At 38.6% G+C, this 19,158-nt stretch overlaps 3 protein-coding genes across 3 annotated transcripts; all 3 read left to right on the top strand.

Annotated features, from left to right (window-relative positions):
* The first annotated feature begins 5,052 nt into the window (after nt 1-5,052).
* Nucleotides 5,053-6,057, top strand: LOC139654722 (trace amine-associated receptor 1-like). Its single transcript, XM_071531874.1, has one exon. The coding sequence runs from the start codon at nt 5,053-5,055 to the stop codon at nt 6,055-6,057; it is 1,005 nt and encodes a 334-aa protein (XP_071387975.1).
* Nucleotides 6,058-10,798: 4,741 nt separating this feature from the next.
* LOC139654669 (trace amine-associated receptor 1-like) lies at nt 10,799-11,803 on the top strand. Its single transcript, XM_071531807.1, has one exon. It carries the CDS (start codon nt 10,799-10,801, stop codon nt 11,801-11,803), a length of 1,005 nt encoding a protein of 334 aa, XP_071387908.1.
* Nucleotides 11,804-17,050: 5,247 nt separating this feature from the next.
* On the top strand, nt 17,051-18,052 carry LOC139654695 (trace amine-associated receptor 1-like). The gene has a single exon (XM_071531840.1). The coding sequence runs from the start codon at nt 17,051-17,053 to the stop codon at nt 18,050-18,052; it is 1,002 nt and encodes a 333-aa protein (XP_071387941.1).
* The last annotated feature ends 1,106 nt before the right edge of the window (nt 18,053-19,158 follow it).

Here is a 19,158-nt window from a genome sequence, read left to right as displayed (position 1 = left end):
ATGAAGAAAAATCCTAACAAAAACATTATTAATATTAATAATAATAACATTATTGTTGTTGCCACCATGTCATTATTATTGTTGTTCATTCTTGTTTTGTTCCACTTCGTAACTTTGTTTAGAAATATTTTTTTATTATTACATCATTGTCTGGTGGTGTTAATTCAGTCCATGGAGAGAAACGGAGCTCTGTGCTCCATCAAAGCAGCTCAGGGACCAAAACCCTCAACAGTCATTCACACCTTTAATGGGGAGCTGTTGAGTTGCATCACGTAATTTTTACGTCAGATAGTAAACAAACTATGAAGGCTCAAGTCAACAGAAGTTAAGATAGTTTGATTGAATCACCAAATATTTATTTTCAGTGATTTAATTGCTCAATCAATACATTACACATGAAAGAAGAAACCCTGAAAAGACCTCAAGAAACTATTCATGAATCCCATTCATCATGCGGTCACTAACACCTGTTACACATAAAGTCTTTTCCATAACTGTTATAAACCAAAAGGAATTCCACAGTTTAATGTGTGAATGAAATCCAGAGTGATTTTTTTAGGAAATCAACTAAAAATTTGCCATATCAAATGATAATGATATGGCTGATAATAAGGATTTAAGCTGGTGCTGAGTATGTTTGGTGGGTTCACTTGGTCTCAAGTGGACTCAGTCCAATGACTCAGCAATGTTTTGTGCATATGTGAACATGCAAAATGAACTGTTGGCTGAGAGTGAGTGGAAAGTTTAGGAGTATATAAAAAGGCTGCATACCCTATCTTCTTTTGAGTGGGGTTTTGTACTTCTAACAAACCAGCAGTAGAAGACCTGAGGGTTCAGCATATCAGGACCAGCTGATTTATGAGTGCTTAGTTTTGTTAGAGCTCTGTGAACCTCAGCTACAGAAAGTGGAGTATTGAGCTGTCTTTTTAATCTTTTTAGACTCTTTTTAGAAAGAGTAGGAATGGGGCCAGAAAATATACATGTTTTGCCTAGGCTCTGGACTGTGATAGCCAATGACTCTAGTTGTTCACAGAGTTTAATTGACTAGCACAAAGCGCCCTTTGGGCGTTTCTAACTGTTCCCCCTAACTCACCCCTGACCTCTTCCCCCTGATCCTTCCGGCCTAGCGCCGGTGTTCGGGTGGACGGTTCCTCCGGCTTGTGGGTTCACCTCTATGGCGCGGAGGGCATGCGTGGAGGACGTCCTCCACGTTCCTCCATCGCCGACCTGCCAGTAGTGAAACCAAGCCCCGTCTGCCCCAGTAGTCCTACCACAGAGCTCGTCACGGGGTCCCTCACCCTCCCCGGTGCTGGACACCTCCCCCCCGTATAGCTGCGGCGGGCTTTCCCGGCAAACAAGTTGTTTCTCTTACCCTCTACCGAGCCCACCCCTGGGCTCACCACGGCCGTTTCTTTGGGGAAAACCCAAGCGACGCATCGGACCCCCCTATCACTAAGCCTCGCTCCGCCGCCCCCGGTAGCCATTGGCCCGGGTCCACGGTGTGGCCCAGATGCGCAGTCTGTGCGGGTGTCCAAGCGCTCCGTCCCGGCGGCCAAAGGGAAGAGGCTACCTGGTTGATCCTGCCAATAGCATATGCTTGTCTCAAAGATTAAGCCATGCAAGTCTAAGTACACACGGCCGGTACAATGAAACTGTGAATGGCTCATTAAATCAGTTATGGTTCGTTTGATCGCTCTAACGTTACTTGGATAACTGGCAATTCTAGAGCTCCCTCTCCCTACCTCCATCCACTCACACACAATGTTGCTAGCTAACTTGTGTGTAAATGTTAGGCTACGTTAGGAAGGTGAAAACATTATGTTCTTACATTTAAATTTTGTCCCGGTTGGGGTTCAGAATTCTTACCTGACTCGTCTGGAGTTTCGCTAGCTCAAGCCAATTTCTTGCACTTGGCCTCGCGATCCGAGAGTGATGGTCGCTTCTTTTTGGGCATTTTAGGACTTTGTTCTTTGTCCTTGCTCGCGCTGACATTCATACATTTGATCTTCAGTAATGTAAACCAATAGGAGCAGAGTTCTCCTATGGGGCGGACCGTCATTGGTGCTGCTTCGGCAGCGGGGTGAACCAATAGGAGCAGAGCTCCCCTATGGGGTGGCGGACCTCCATGAAATAGAACTACGGTACAGTATAGTCAGTGCCTAGGTTAGAAATCGGCAACATGGGGTGCCCTGGTGGCTCACCGAGTAGGGCGCGTACCATTTGGCTCAGGCCTTCCCGCAGCGACCCGGGTTCAAATCCGACCCGTGGTCCTTTGCTGCATGTCCTCCCCTCGCTCTCTCTCCCATACCTTCCTGTCTCTTTCTCACTATATCTATCAAATAAAGCATAAAATGCCAAAAATAAATCTTTAAAAAAAGAAAGAAATCTGCAACATTTTTTTTTTTTGGTGTGACCAAACTTATGCTAGACCCCTGAACAGTGTTTTGGCAAATTTTGGAGGCGATCGGAGCAATGGTGTTCCTTGCAAATCCGGACAGACAGACAGACAGACAGACAGACAGACAGACGCACCGCCAATTGTAGTAGTAGGATTGTTTATCCATGACATCATTGGTACCCACGTGAACAATCAGTGTGTGAGCTGAGGGATGCAGGTCTGTGAGTAGTGGGGACAATTCAAGGATATCTGATACTGAGTCAGACACAACAGAGCTAATTTGATGAGTTTCACCTGGGAATGAGCCGTTGGTGATGACATCACCACTAGCCACAGCAGTGTCAAGTACAATGTTGCGCTTAGGGATTGATGGCTGGTCATCATCCCCGTCTGGCGAGCATAGAGGTTTCCCCTTTTTCACAACTGATGCCCAAGAGAAAGGATGGGCAGCGGATGGACTGGGGACATCACTTTGTGTCGGATTCCCAGAGCTGGAGGGAGCTTCAGGTTGTAGTACAGCCAACCGGGAGAGGAGCAGGGACTGCCACTGGAGGACATCATCCAGGAGGCTCTCGATGGAATGGAGCTCGGATCTCAGACTAGATTGCTTGAACTCCACTGAGGTGAGTGGGGGCATGACGCCCAGGCTCCGATTTGGAGCCCGCTGCGGTGATATACCCGGGCTCTGGTTTGGAACCTACTGCGGTGATCTGGATCTGGGGCAGTATTGATGTACAACTGGAAAGCTTGGATAATTCCAGAAAAAAAAAGAAGACGCTGAAATTCCCTCGGTGCTGAATTCCCTTGGGAACCCTCAGTTTAGCAACTGGCTGGTTAGCTAGCGACTGATAAGATTCGAATGGAACATAAGAACCAACTAAAACCAATAAGAGCCAGTAAGATCAGTTTAAAAGCAATGGACAGAAAAGTAATAAAAAAGCTTAAATTTCCCGTAAAACTCAGCAGAACGCTGGTACACCGGTAAGGAAGCTCCTAATTAGGACTGTGTGGATTTAGTTGGCTACTGTGCGTTTTGATACCTTCATGATGTTTATGTAAGGCAGTAGCCTAAACGAGCCGCTAGGTGTCACTGTTGCGCTGTCTATTCCCATGAGAAATGAGCAATTATCGCTGTTTGTCCTTTATAGTACACCGTAGTTCTTCAATACGTTCCGTGTGGGACGCCATGTTGTTCAAGGTTTACTTTTATTACTTCGTAAGGTAAGCAGTGTTAATGGCGGCCTACATCATCCTAAAATATCTGAACTAAAAACACTTATCTAGTCAATCTGTTCAACTAATGTGTTAATTAACATGTTGACGTACACTTTGGTGTGGGTTTGAGAAGTGAGCGCTCATGTTTTGTATGTGAATATTGGCCGTGATGTTGGCTAGCTTGCTGCGTACGAGTAGAGCACCCATTGGAAATAGTGCAGGGTGAAGACTTGTCTTTTTAGTTATTGTCGGCTATCTGTCTGTTTATGTCATTTAATTTATTTTCACACTAAGTCATATGTTGAGTGCCTTATTTAAAATGTGCAGTAATTTGTTATTTTCAGTGTTAGATTATTATTTTGCACTATGTATTTTTGTACTAGAACATATTTTCTAAAAAAAAGTTTACTTTTACTACTTCGTAAGGTGAAGGAGCCAGCAGCCAGTGTAGTGGACCAACAGCAGAGATGAAAGTTGTGTTGTGAGCCAATAAAGTGCTACAAGGTCTCAACCACAATCCAGAACTCCTGTGTCCGGTGCTCCTTCTCTCCGCACAACACACCATCACACATCAAGAAACACAACGCAGAGTCCCAGGGTGTGTAGAGAGGCTCCAGCACGTGTGGGTTACATTTAGATAGCACATCCAACTCCTTTATAACTAAAGAGGCAAGGGAAATCCCGTTTTCCATGATATGGGACCGTTAAGTCTGATGAAGAGTCACTGTGTTCGAAATGTCACTTCTCTGGTCCATTTTAAGCCAACAGGGTCAGCCATCCATTAGCCTATTGTTTTTGAAAACAAAATTATTGGGCGTAATATTGTGAACTGCAGTAGGTGTAAACATAAGTGAAAGTTCAGGATAGAGTCAGTAATATCCTGATCAGTGTCAAGCAAAGTAATGAGGGGAGGGAAATTATTTGGAATGCACAAAGTAACAAAATGTATTCAAGCTTAACATCACATAAAATATCATGTTTTTAAACTGTGGAACCCTTATCATTGGCTTACGCACTAAGCCTAAGCCACTGATACGTTTTCCTCATCTTCCATCCATCATACTCATCATGAATTTATCTCATGCAAACAGAATACACTGTTACCTACATCTTACTGGACAAAAGATTGCATTAATTATGCTAATGAGCAAGGGATTGATAAGTACGTGAGTTAAGTCCAGAGTTACTGCTCAGTGGGGCAGAGATCAAGGATTCACATCATCACCGATCCATAAGCCTTCTTCAGGGTTAACAGGGATGGTATGAAAAAATGTAATTATAATCACTTTCTTCCAGAAAACAGATATTGTTGCAATTGTGTAATTCTGCTGAAAGAAATGTTATTGTATATGTGATGTGAAAATGTGAGATTATCTCTGTATTCATGATTCATTTAAAACTGAAAAGCTTATTTAGCAGGATAGCAGGAGCCACAAGGCATGGAAACTGAATTAATTTTCAACAAGACTGATGTTGTTAAGGACATACATCTCTGTTATGAATCAGAAAATGTATCTTGCATAATGGTAATAACCCCTTCAATAATACGTGTGTTATTATATCTTTTCCTTGGTTCATTATCTGTTCTTACAATGTGTGGAAACCTTCTCATAATAATTTCCATCATTTACTTCAAACAGCTCCACACTCCAGCTAACTACCTCATCTTCTCTCTGGCTGTGTCTGACCTCCTTGTAGGGGCTTTAGTCCTACCTTTCTTCATAGTACTCTCTGTAAGCTCATGTTGGAATCTTGCAGATTTCATTTGTGATATGGGACGCAGTCTTGATAGTTCACTATGTACATCTTCTATCCTGAACTTATGTTTTATTTCTATTGACAGGTATTATGCAGTGTGTCAGCCTCTGAGGTATAGAAGTAAAATTAATTCTCATGCTGCTGTGATCATGATCCTGGTGAGCTGGGGTGTTTCTGTCCTAGTTGGAATTGGCATCATAATTTTGGGACTTAATGAAGGAAAACGTGAAGGACTGTGTTTTTCATTTCATATTCCGATTTCAAGCATTACTGCATGTATTTTCTCATTTTACCTCCCAGCAATCGTAATGCTCAGTATCTACCTAAAGATTTTCTTGGTGGCACAGAGACAGGCACGTAGCATCCAGAACACAAACTGTCAGGGCATAAAGTCTGGAGCATCTGACAGTAAGATGGAGAGAAAGGCCACAAAAACTTTGGCGATTGTTATGGGAGCTTTTCTGATCTGTTGGACTCCTTTCTTCACTGGTATGACGTTAAACCCGTTAAGTAATTATTCAATTCCATTATCTGTGATTGAAATATTTGCTTTGTTTGGATGGTCAAATTCAGTGCTCAATCCATTTGTTTATGCATTCTTTTACAGCTGGTTCCGGGTGGCTTTCAGAATGATCATTTCTGGCAAAATATTTCAAGGTGATTTTGCAAACTCAAAACTGTTTTGATTGACTGGAGTGCTTAAGTACTAACATGTCAATAAATATGTTTGGTACAATATACAATTTATTTCCACTTTATCTCATGTATACTCAATTTATTACTGTAATCACACGCAAAGGCTACATTTACATGCATGGAGTAACCCAGCTACTGTCAGCTATTATCAGGTTAAGGTGTTTACATGATCCTTTGATCCTCTGAGAGTATCCCTGTTTCCATGAATAAACCAGTTAACAGAGATAGAGATCGAATGGCCTGCCAGCAAAACAATATGAAACATGCGGCCCTCAGCTGCTCACTTTGACTGAGCAGTAAGTTACTTCTAGGGAAAATAAATCATGACCCCCATAGTAATAGTAAAAGCTATACTACTCACCATCATGCTTTTTGTTGAGATCAAAAAGGTATCCAAAACATGAAAATATTGTGTGAGTCCCTTTTGATACATGATTAAGTCAGGCATCTTAACCGGGTATCTCATAAGTGGAGTATGAGCTTTCCCGGGTTATTCTAACCAAGTTGTAATGTTTTCCTGTGTCAACCCTGAAACAGGGTTCTTCAACTTCAAAACTTCAAATTGCACAGAACAGAGCAGCCAGATTAGTTCTTCATTGTTCTTTCCGTGCTAATGTGTGTGAGATGCATAAACGATTATCTTGGCTAACTGTGGAGGCTAAATTAAAATCTAGTCTTCTGTTATTCATGCAAACTGTCATCTGGAATAATACACCACACTTCTTTTGTGAAAAACTAGTATATACTGGTTTTTGTCATGGGTATATGACATGTCAAGTGAGTACTGGTCATCTGGTAGTACCTAGACCACGAACAAATTGTATGATGAGAACTGTTCTTTATAGAGGTTCTTCTGCCTGGAATATGCTCCCCACCAACATCAGACAGATCCAAAACAGATTTTCTTTCAAAAAGTAATTAAAACAAAAATTGATGAATCTCAAATAGCTGTTATTGCGTTGTTGCTGTTTTGGAACCTTTTTGTTTGTTTTTATTAATTTTTTTTGGTGCCGTGTGTTTGTGACAATTTTGCTTTTGTTCCCATTATAGGTTACTGCTATTTACTGTTTTATGTGTAGTCATTTCATTTATTTTCTTATATATATATATATATTTTTTTTTTTTTTCTTTTCTTCTGATCTTTATATTTGGCTTATATGGCTTTTTCTTGTTGATACTGTGTGATTTCAAATTGTCTTTTTATTGTTGTTTTTGTGTGGACCCCAGGAAGACTAGCGACCACTTTGTGGAAGTTAATGGGGATCCAAATAAAGAATAAAGAATAAAGGGTTACTTGAGTCACTAGGTTAAGAACATGAATCTCAATGCATGTAAACGTACTGGTCATCTGGTAGTATAGTTGGAATCATGCACAGCTGCTTTTGGTCATTGTGGAATTCTAATAAATTTTGGAATGGAAACATCAAGTGACTGACCACTACTCACTACTCTTTTTCAAAAAGGCCAAATGTCAGAGAAGAAATATAGCATGCGTTGAAACAAAGAGGATGTAAACATACAGTACATTGATTATTCTAATCAAGTTATAATCTTTTCCTGCATCAACCCAAAACAGGGTTACTTGTGTAACCAGGTAAAGAACATTAATCTCAATGCATATAAATGTAGCCATAGATAGATATTGAGGACATTTGTCCACAAACAATAGCCTATGTAGTTAAGCTAAGCAATGTAAATGCCTGAGTTAAAAAACATAACAAAAAAATTAGTACTGTAGATGGCGTAAAACTCTACTTAAAATATTTTTTTAGTTAGTAATTTCACAGGACTAAAAACAAGAGGAAACAGTATGCAGTCACAGTATACCTATATCGTTTGAAGCCGTGTCTTAGTTTTCTCATGGAAATGCCAATTATTTTGGCATCAAGAAAGGCTGTTTTTGCTCATTGTGGAATTGTAATACATTTTTGGATGGAAACATAAAGTGGCTCTAGTAACCAGATATTCCTCCAAATGGCCAAAAAGAAGAAGAAACATGCATGCATTGAAACAAAGAGGATGTAAACAAAATATACAAATTGCTGGTTTGATGAGGGTGAAAACCTTCGTTGTCGAACACTACAGAGAAATATGTTAATTTACTAAAAAAGAAATATACCAAATACAGTGCAATAACTGAGTATTTGGTGCATCATATACTTAAAGGAAAATCATGAAATGAAATCTCAAATTTGTGTAGTACGTATTTGTGTTAATGTTGTGTTGTATGCTACTCCATGCTGTTTGTTTGTTTTTTCATGTTTCTCTTCTTGTTTAAAATTCTAAAATTGAAATAGAAATTCCAACTACAAAAAAAAAAAGAAATTTCAAATTAACAGGCAGAGGGAGTAGAGATGCTAAAATGTCTATATAATGTAAAAAGCAATGGATAATATGATACCATCTCTTAGTTTTGGTCAAAAGCTTTGCAGCTGCATTTTGCACTGGCTGCAGACAGGACACAAATTTCTGACATAGGAGTGACTAAAGGGAGGGAGTTACAGTCTAAAGGAGACAAAATAAAAGCATGGATAACTTTAAGGTCAGAAAATAGGTGAGAAAAATAAGGCAATATTTCTTAACTGGACAAAGCAAGACTGAACAACCCTAATTACTCAACCTTACTCCTAAATTCTTTACTTTGTAGACAGAGGTACTGACTACCAAGATGATGCTAAATCAGGTTAAACTCTTGAGCTGAAAACAAAATAATGTGAATTTTGGCCTTAAACAAAAAAAAGAAAAAAAAAAAGAAATATATATGTTTAGCGTTCTTTAATATGGCACACTTTGTAGCTTTCTGGTATCTTCAATTAATGGATAAGTATAACACACCCCAAGAAGTATGTGATGAAATTCATATGCAATAAGCAATTTTTTGTGGGAATTATCAGCAGACATAGGCCAGCAACTTACGGTCCTACCAAAGAAAATCGGCACCAGCCTAACCTCTGAATTGGTATTGTGGTGCAACACTCAGTCTATTTATTTAGTATAGAGCTCATTGTGCCATGGGAAGGCTTGGTAGATGAGGCTTATGAGGCCACCATTTCAGGACAAAAAGGTTAGCCATCCCGTAATAGTAGTAGAATACACATCCATTGTCTTTATAGGGCAGGTCCTGGTACAGAATAGAAGTCCAGTTAATCGGCGAAGAAGTCTGAACACTGCAGGACTCCCTTCAGTTCTTTTAATGGTGCATTAAGTGACGTTTCGACCATAGTGGCTCTTCATCAGACTTAAAAAACAACATACAAGGACACCATCTTAAGTCTGAAGCCTTCTATTTGGCTACAGTACCTCTCAAAAGTGACATAAGTACTCCTATATGGTAGCTACATTAATGTTCCTCACAGTACAACTTGAGTTGTTTATGGAAAAATAAGCAAAACTAAATACTTATGTTCAGTTACCCATTGGTAAAATGTATTTTGGCACAGCACAACAGGCAGACCACAGGCTGTGCTGCAACTGGGCCGCAACAAGTTCAGATATGCAAGTGCTACATGTTGTGCTCCCTACTTGTCAGATCACATCTGCAACTGATTGGTTAAGCTACCGAAGGACAGAAACAGTAGCCTACCATGACCCCCACCGACTGTATAAAAATAGGCACATGTCAATCGCTTTCACATCAGTAGATGTTTTTTAAAGTGTAGTCGTTCTAGTGTGTGTAGTAGCGTAGTTGATCTACTACGCAAAACGTGTAGAGGTTGGCATCTCTGCTCCGGTGTATATGTATTGTAGATTTTTCAATTTTTGTATTGTACATGAAATCCGCTTGTTTGGGTATGCGGAATGTAACTTAAACTTTATGCATTGTACTCAGCTAATCATGCAACTGCATGGACTGATCATGTGATTGAATCAATGATGGGTACTTAAGATGGCTTCCTTCTATGTTGTATTTTAAGGCTGATGAGTCACTGTGCTCGAAACGTCACTTCTCTGGTCCATTAAAAGAATTGAAGGGAGCCATGCAGTATGCAGACTGTTCTTCACTGATAAATTAGCCATCTCTTAAGCCCACAATTGTTGATACAATTCAGTTTCTGAAATGAGTGGGTCGTTTTAAGACAACAGGGTCAGCCATCCCATTAGCCTATAGTTTTTGAAAACAAAATTATTGGGTGTAATATTGTGAACTGCAGTCAGTGTAAACATAAGTGAAGGTCCAGGATAGAGTCAATAACGTGCTGATCAGTGTCAAGCAAAGTAATGAGGGGAGGGAAACTATTTTGAATGCACAAAGTAACAAAATGTATTCAAGCTTAATGCTTATCACATAAAATATCATGTTTTTAAACTGTGGCACCCATATCATTGGTTAATGAATAAGCCTAAACCGGTGATAAGTGTTTCTCATTACACATCATAAATTTATCTCATGCAAACAGAATACATAGTTACCTACTTCTTACTGGCCAAAAGAAGACTGCATTAATTATGCTAATGAGCAAGGGATTGATAAGTACGAGGGTAAAGTCCAGAGTTCCTGCTCAGTGGGGCAGAGATCAAGGATTCACATCATGACTGATCCATAAACCTTCTTCAGAGTTAAGGATGGTATGAAAAAATATAATTATAATCACTTTCTATTTGAAAATTGTTGCAATTGTATACTTCTGCTGAAAGAAATGTTACTGTAAATGTGATGTGAAAATTTGTGATTATCTCTGTATTGATGATTCATTTATAACTGAAAACCTTATTTAGCAGGAGCGAGAAGGCATGGAAACTGAATTCATTTTCAACAGGACTGATGTTGTTAAGGACATACATCTTTGTTATGAAACAGAAAATGTATCTTGCATAATGGTAATCACCCCTTCAACAATACGTGTGTTATTATATATTTTCCTTGGTTCATTATCTGTTCTCACAATGTGTGGAAACCTTCTCATAATAATTTCCATCATTTACTTCAAACAGCTCCACACGCCAGCTAACTACCTCATCCTCTCTCTGGCTGTGGCTGACCTCCTTGTAGGGGCTTTAGTCTTGCCATTCGTCATAGCAGTCTCTGTAAACTCATGTTGGCATCTTGCAGATTTAATTTGTAAGCTCGCGCGTAGCCTTGATGTTTCACTATCTACATCCTCTATTCTGAACTTATGTTTTATTTCTATTGACAGATATTATGCAGTGTGTCAGCCTCTGAGGTATAGAAGTAAAATTAATTCTCATGCTGCTGTGATCATGATCGTGGTGTGCTGGGGTGTTTCTGCCCAAGTTGGAATTGGCCTGATAATTATGGGTTTTAATGAAGGAAAATGTGAAGGACGGTGTTTTTCATTTCATATTCCAATTTCAAGCATTACCGCATGTATTTTCTCATTTTATCTCCCAGCAATCATAATGCTCAGTATCTACCTAAAGATTTTCCTGGTGGCACAGAGACAGGCACGCAGCATCCAGAACACAAACTGTCAGGGCATAAAGTCTGGAGCATCTGTCAGTAAGATGGAGAGAAAGGCCACAAAAACTCTGGCAATTGTTATGGGAGCTTTTCTGATCTGTTGGACTCCTTTCTTTACTGCTACGACCTTAAATCCGTTAATTAATTATTCAATTTCAATACCTGTAATTGAAACGTTTATTTTTCTCGGATGGTTAAATTCAATGTTCAATCCATTTGTTTATGCATTCTTTTACAGCTGGTTCCGGGTGGCTTTCAGAATGATCATTTCTGGCAAAATATTTCAAGGTGATTTTGCAAACTTAAAACTGTTTTGATTGATTGACTGGAGTGCTGAAGTACTAACATGACAATAAATATGTTTGGTACAATATACAATTTATTTCCACTTTATCTCATGTATACTCAATTTATTACTGTAATCACACACAAAGGCTACATTTACATGCATGGAGTAACCCAGCTATTGTCAGCTATTATCAGGTTAAGGTGTTTACATGATCCTTTGATCCTCTTAGAATATCCCTGTTGCCATGAATATACCAGTTAACAGAATAATCCCATCCAGAGATAGAATGGCCTGCCAGCAAAACAATATGAAACATGCGGCCCTCAGCTGCTCACTTTGACTGAGCAGTAAGTTACTTTTCATACAGGGAAAAGAAATCACGACTCCCATAGTAATAGTAAAAGCTACACTACTCACCATCATGCTTTTTGTTGAGATCAAAAAGGTATCCAAAACATGAAAATATTGTATGAGTCCCTTTTGATACCTGATTAAGTCAGGCATCTTAACCGGGTATCTCATAAGTGGAGTATGAGCTTTCCCGGGTTATTCTAACCAAGTTGTAATGTTTTCCTGTGTCAACCCTGAAACAGGGTTCTTCAACTTCAAAACTTCAAATTGCACAGAACAGAGCAGCCAGATTAGTTCTTCATTGTTCTTTCCGTGCTAATGTGTGTGAGATGCATAAACGATTATCTTGGCTAACTGTGGAGGCTAAATTAAAATCTAGTCTTCTGTTATTCATGCAAACTGTCATCTGGAATAATACACCACACTTCTTTTGTGAAAAACTAGTATATACTGGTTTTTGTCATGGGTATATGACATGTCAAGTGAGTACTGGTCATCTGGTAGTAACTAGACCACGAACAAATTGTATGATGAGAACTGTTCTTTATAGAGGTTCTTCTGCCTGGAATATGCTCCCCACCAACATCAGACAGATCCAAAACAGATTTTCTTTCAAAACGTCATTAAAACAAAAATTGATGAATCTCAAATAGCTGTTATTGCATTGTTGCTGTTTTGGAACCTCTTTGTTTGTTTTTATTAATTTTTTTGGTGCAGTGTGTTTGTGACAATTTTGCTTTTGTTCCCATTATAGGTTACTGCTATTTATTGTTTTATGTGTAGAGTCATTTCATTTATTTTCTGATCTTTATATTTGGCTTATATGGCTTTTTGTTGTTGATACTGTGTGATTTCAAATTGTCTTTTTATTGTTGTTTTTGTGTGGACCCCAGGAAGACTAGCGACCACTTTGTGGAAGCTAATGGGGATCCAAATAAAGAATAAAGAATAAAGGGTTACTTGAGTCACCAGGTTAAGAACATTAATTTCAATGCATGTAAACGTAGCCATATATAGTTGGAATCATGCACAGCTGCTTTTGGTCATTGTGGAATTCTAATAAATTTTGGAATGGAAACATCAAGTGACTGACCACTACTCACTACTCTTTTTCAAAAAGGCCAAATGTCAGAGAAGAAATATAGCATGCGTTGAAACAAAGAGGATGTAAACATACAATACATTGATTATTCTAATCAAGTTATAATCTTTTCCTGCATCAACCCAAAACAGGGTTACTTGTGTAACCAGGTAAAGAACATTAATCTCAATGCATATAAATGTAGCCATAGATAGATATTGAGGACATTTGTCCACAAACAATAGCCTATGTAGTTAAGCTAAGCAATGTAAATGCCTGAGTTAAAAAAACATAACAAAAATATTAGTACTGTAGATGGCGTAAAACTCTACTTAAAATATTTTTTTAGTTAGTAATTTCACAGGACTAAAAACAAGAGGAAACAGTATGCAGTCACAGTATACCTATATCGTTTGAAGCCGTGTCTTAGTTTTCTCATGGAAATGCCAATTATTTTGGCATCAAGAAAGGCTGTTTTTGCTCATTGTGGAATTGTAATACATTTTTGGATGGAAACATAAAGTGGCTCTAGTAACCAGATATTCCTCCAAATGGCCGGAAAGAAGAAGAAACATGCATGCACTGAAACAAAGAGGATGTAAACAAAATATACAAATTGCTGGTTTGATGAGGGTGAAAACCTTCGTTGTCGAACACTACAGAGAAATATGTTAATTTACTAAAAAAGAAATATACCAAATACAATGCAATAACTGAGTATTTGGTGCATCATATACTTAAAGGAAAATCATGAAATGAAATCTCAAATTTGTGTAGTACGTATTTGTGTTAATGTTGTGTTGTATGCTACTCCATGCTGTTTGTTTGTTTTTTCATGTTTCTCTTCTTGTTTAAAATGCTAAAATTGAAATAGAAATTCCAACTACAGAAAAAAAAAGAAATCTTAAATTAACAGGCAGCGGGAGTAGAGATGCTAAAATTCTATATAATGTAAAAAGCAATGGATAATATGATATCATCTCTTAGTTTTGGTCAAAAGCTTTGAAGCTGCATTTTGCACTGGCTGCAGACAGGACACAAATTTCTGACATAGATAGGAGTGACTAAAGGGAGGGAGTTACAGTCTAAAGGAGACAAAATAAAAGCATGGATAACTTTAAGGTCAGAAAATAGATGAGAAAAATAAGGCAATATTTCTTAACTGGACAAAGCAAGACTGAACAACCCTAATTACTCAACCTTACTCCTAAATTCTTTACTTTGTAGACAGAGGTACTGACTACCAAGATGATGCTAAATCAGGTTAAACTCTTGAGCTGAAAACCAAATAATGTGAATTTTGGCCTTTAACAAAAAAAAAGAAAAAAAAAAGAAATATATATGTTTAGCGTTCTTTAATATGGCACACTTTGTAGCTTTCTGATATCTTCAATTAACGGATAAGTATAACACACCCTAAGAAGTATGTGATGAACTTCATATGCAATAAGCAATTTTTTATGGGAATTATCAGCAGACATAGGCCAGCAACTTACGGTCCTACCAAAGAAAATCAGCACCAGCCTAAACTCTGAATTGGTATTGTGGTGCAACACTCAGTCTATTTATTTAGTATAGAGCTCACTGTGCCATGGGAAGGCTTGGTAGATGAGGCTTATGAGGCCACCATTTCAGGACAAAAAGGTTAGCCATCCCGTAATAGTAGTAGAAAACACATCCATTGTCCTTATCTAGGGCACGTCCTGGTACAGAATAGAAGTCCAGTTAATCGGCAAAGAAGTCTGAACACTGCAGGACTCCCTTCAGTTCTTTTAATGGTGCATTAAGTGACGTTTCGACCATAGTGGCTCTTCATCAGACTTAAAAAACAACATACAAGGACACCATCTTAAGTCTGAAGCCTTCTATTTGGCTACCGTAAACCTACCTCTCAAAAGTGACATAAGTGCTCCTATATGTTAGCTACATTAATGTTCCTCACAGTACAATTTGAGTTGTTTATGGAAAAATAAGCAAAACTAAATAATTATGTTCACTTACCCATTGGTAAAATGTATTTTGGCACAACACAACAGGCAGACCACAGGCTGTGCTGCACCTGGGCCGCAACAAGTTCAGATATGCAAGTGCTACATGTTGTGCTCCCTACTTGTCAAATCACATCTGCAACTGATTGGTCCAGCTACCGAAGGACAGAAACAGTAGCCTACCATGACCCCCACCGACTGTATAAAAACAGGCACATGTCAATCGCTTTCACATCAGTAGATGTTTTTTAAAGTGTAGTCGTTCTAGTGTGTGTAGTAGCGTAGTTGATCTACTACGCAAAACATGTAGAGGTTGGCATCTCTGCTCCGGTGTATATGTATTGTAGATTTTTCAATTTTTGTATTGTACATGAAATCCGCTTGTTTGGGTATGCGGAATGTAACTTAAACTTTATGCATTGTACTCAGCTAATCATGTAACTGCACGGACTGATCATGTGATTGAATCAATGATGGGTACTTAAGATGGCTTCCTTCTATGTTGTTTTTTAAGGCTGATGAAGAGTAACCTGACGTGCCAGATGGTTTGTTACACAGAACCATCTGGGAAGTCGTCATTGGAAACTGTTTGGAAAAGGGCAGGCACTTTCAAAAAATACTTGGCAGGTGATTGGATGAACCATCTGTCTATCACCGTCTATCACGGGCTAACTTCAACCAATCAGATCAACGAACCGTATAAACAAACTCTTGCCGAAGCCAGTTGGGAGAAGAGCGAAAACTTCAGTGCCGTTCTTTGCTCTTCTTTAAATGAAGAAATACTCTCCAGTTCAGAAATAACTGATGTTATAGCAGCATCTACGCTAGCCTCTTTAGGAGCCGCCATTGTTGTGAAAGAACAGTCGCTTCTCGCTGTCGCCACACCTAAGCCACGCCCCCAGCTGCCCTCATAGGATGCTGATTGGTCCGCACCACTGTGGTTCGGCCACAAACGCATAACTTGAAGCCTGGCAAGATGGATTCTCGCGTGATCATGATCTCACGAATCCAGCTGCCTCGCAAGGTAAGATGAAGAGTCACTGTGCTCGAAACATCACTTCTCTGGTCCATTAAAAGAATTGAAGGGCGCCATGCAGTATGCAGACTGTTCTTCACTGATAAATTAGCCATCTCTTAAGCTCACAATTGTTGATACAATTCAGTTTCTGAAATGATGAGTGGCTCGTTTTAAGACAACAGGGTCAGCCGTCCCATTAGCCTATAATTTTGAAAACAAAATTATTGGGTGTAATATTGTGAACTGCAGTAGGTGTAAACATAAGTGAAGGTCCAGGATAGAGTCAATAACTTGCTGATCAGTGTCAAGCAAAGTAATGAGGGGAGGGAAATAATTTTGAATGCACAAAGTAACAAAATGTATTCAAGCTTAATGCTTATCACATAAAATATAATGTTTTTAAACTGTGGCACCCATATCATTGGCTAATGAATAAGCCTAAACCGGTGATAAGTGTTTCTCATTACACATCATAAATTTATCTCATGCAAACAGAATACATAGTTACCTAAATCTTACTGGCCAAAAGAAGACTGCATTAATTATGCTAATGAGCAAGGGATTGATAAGTACGAGGGTAAAGTCCAGAGTTTCTGCTCAGTGGGGTAGAGATCAAGGATTCACATCATGACTGATCCATAAACCTTCTTCAGAGTTAAGGATGGTATGAAAAAATATAATTATAATCACTTTCTTCTTGAAAATTGTTGCAATTGTATACTTCTGCTGAAAGAAATGTTACTGTAAATGTGATGTGAAAATGTGTGATTATCTCTGTATTGATGATTCATTTATAACTGAAAACCTTATTTAGCAAGATAGCAGGAGCCAGAAGGCATGGAAACTGAATTCATTTTCAACAGGACTGATGTTGTTAAGGACATACACTGTTATGAATCAGAAAATGTATCTTGTATAATGGTAATCATCCCTTCAACAATACGTGTGTTATTATATATTTTCCTTGGTTCATTATCTGTTCTCACAATGTGTGGAAACTTTCTCATAATAATTTCCATCATTTACTTCAAACAGCTCCACACTCCAGCTAACTACCTCATTTTCTCTCTGGCTGTGGCTGACCTCCTTGTTGGGGCTTTAGTCTTGCCTTTCAGCATAGCAGTCTCTGTAAGCTCATGTTGGCATCTTGCAGATGTAATTTGTAAGATAGGACGCAGCCTTGATGTTTCACTAGTTACATCCTCTATTCTGAACTTATGTTTTATTTCTATTGACAGATATTATGCAGTGTGTCAGCCTCTGAGGTACAGAAGTAAAATGAATTCTCATGCTGCTGTGATCATGATCGTGGTGTGCTGGGGTGTTTCTGTCCTAGTTGGAATTGGCGTGATAATTATGGGACTTAATGAAGGAAAATGTGAAGGACGGTGTTTTGCATTTCACATTCCAATTTCAAGCATTACCGCATGTATTTTCTCATTTCATCTCCCAGCAATCATAATGCTCAGTATCTACCTAAAGATTTTCCTGGTGGCACAGAGACAGGCACGCAGCATCCAGAACACAAACTGTCAGGGCATAAAGTCTGGAGCATCTGTCAGTAAGATGGAGAGAAAGGCCACAAAAACTCTGGCAATTGTTATGGGAGCTTTTCTGATCTGTTGGACTCCTTTCTTTACTGCTATGACCTTAAATCCGTTAATTAATTATTCAATTTCAATACCTGTAATTGAAACGTTTATTTTTCTCGGATGGTCAAATTCAATGCTCAATCCATTTGTTTATGCATTCTTTTACAGCTGGTTCCGGGTGGCTTTCAGAATGATCATTTCTGGCAAAATATTTCAAGGTGATTTTGCAAACTCAAAACTGTTTTGATTGATTCACTGGAGTGCTGAAGTACTAACATATCAATAAATATGTTTGGTACAATATACAATTTATTTCCACTTTATCTCTTGTATATTCATTCAATTTAGTAATGTACTCTATACACAAAGGCTACATTTACAGAGTAACCCAGCTATTGCCATATTCTAGTTCTAATTCACCTTAAACTGTTTACATCAACCTTTGATACTCTGCGATTGAGCATCCCTGTTGCCGTGAATAAACCAGTTAACAGATTATTCCTGTTCACAAATAGAATGATCAGTATGTCAAAATAATATGTAACATGTGGCCGTCAGCTACTCGTTTTGACTGAGCAGTAAGTTACTTCTAATATACAGGAAAGAAATCACGATCCCCATAGTAATGGTAAAAGTAAGTACTGCTCACCATCATGTTTTTGTTAACAAAATGGACCCAAAATATTGTGTCAGTCTGAGTTTGCACAGTCGGCAAAAACCAATACCAATTATGTGAAGGCAGCAAAATGTTTACATGGTAACCCTTTTGATATCTGAGTAAGCCAGGCATCTTAGCCGGGTTTTTCATAATTGGAGTATGAGCTTTCCCTGGTTATTCTAACTGAGTTGTAACGCTTTCCTGCGTCAACCCAAAACTGGGTTACTTGAGTCACCAAAGAACATTAATCTCAATGCATGTAAATGTAAGCATAGATCACTTGAGGACTTTGTCCACAAAAAATAGCCTGTGTAGTTAAGCTACGCAATGTACATAGATAAAAAAAAAAAAAAAAACATAATAGACAAAAAATTGTGTAAAATACTGCACTGACTAAAAACAAGAGGCAACAGTATGCAGTCTCAGAATAACTATATTATTTAAGCTTTATAAACATCAAACAAAAAGTTCGGAAATTTGTGTTTGGTAGATTATTTCTCTGTTGTAACAATGCTTCTTGGCAATACATTTTATACCGTTGGAAAGCCTGTTTATTTCCCTTTTAAATGGTGCCCCATTTGTAAGGAACATGCATTTGTGGCATGAGCAGCACAGCTGAGTATGTGGGTTGCGCTCATGAAAAATTTGCCAAATCTTCTCTGCCAATGCCAAACAGCTTATTCTGCTGTTGCTAT

This window comes from Centroberyx affinis, unplaced genomic scaffold (genome assembly GCF_046629955.1).
Source record: "Centroberyx affinis isolate AG114_WGS23_722 - 3 ecotype Tasmania unplaced genomic scaffold, CSIRO-AGI_Caff_v1 ptg000146l_1, whole genome shotgun sequence".
In the NCBI taxonomy this organism is placed as follows: domain Eukaryota; kingdom Metazoa; phylum Chordata; class Actinopteri; order Beryciformes; family Berycidae; genus Centroberyx; species Centroberyx affinis.
The sequence above is the reverse complement of the archived record's forward strand: the minus strand, read 5'-3'. Positions and strand labels throughout refer to the sequence as shown.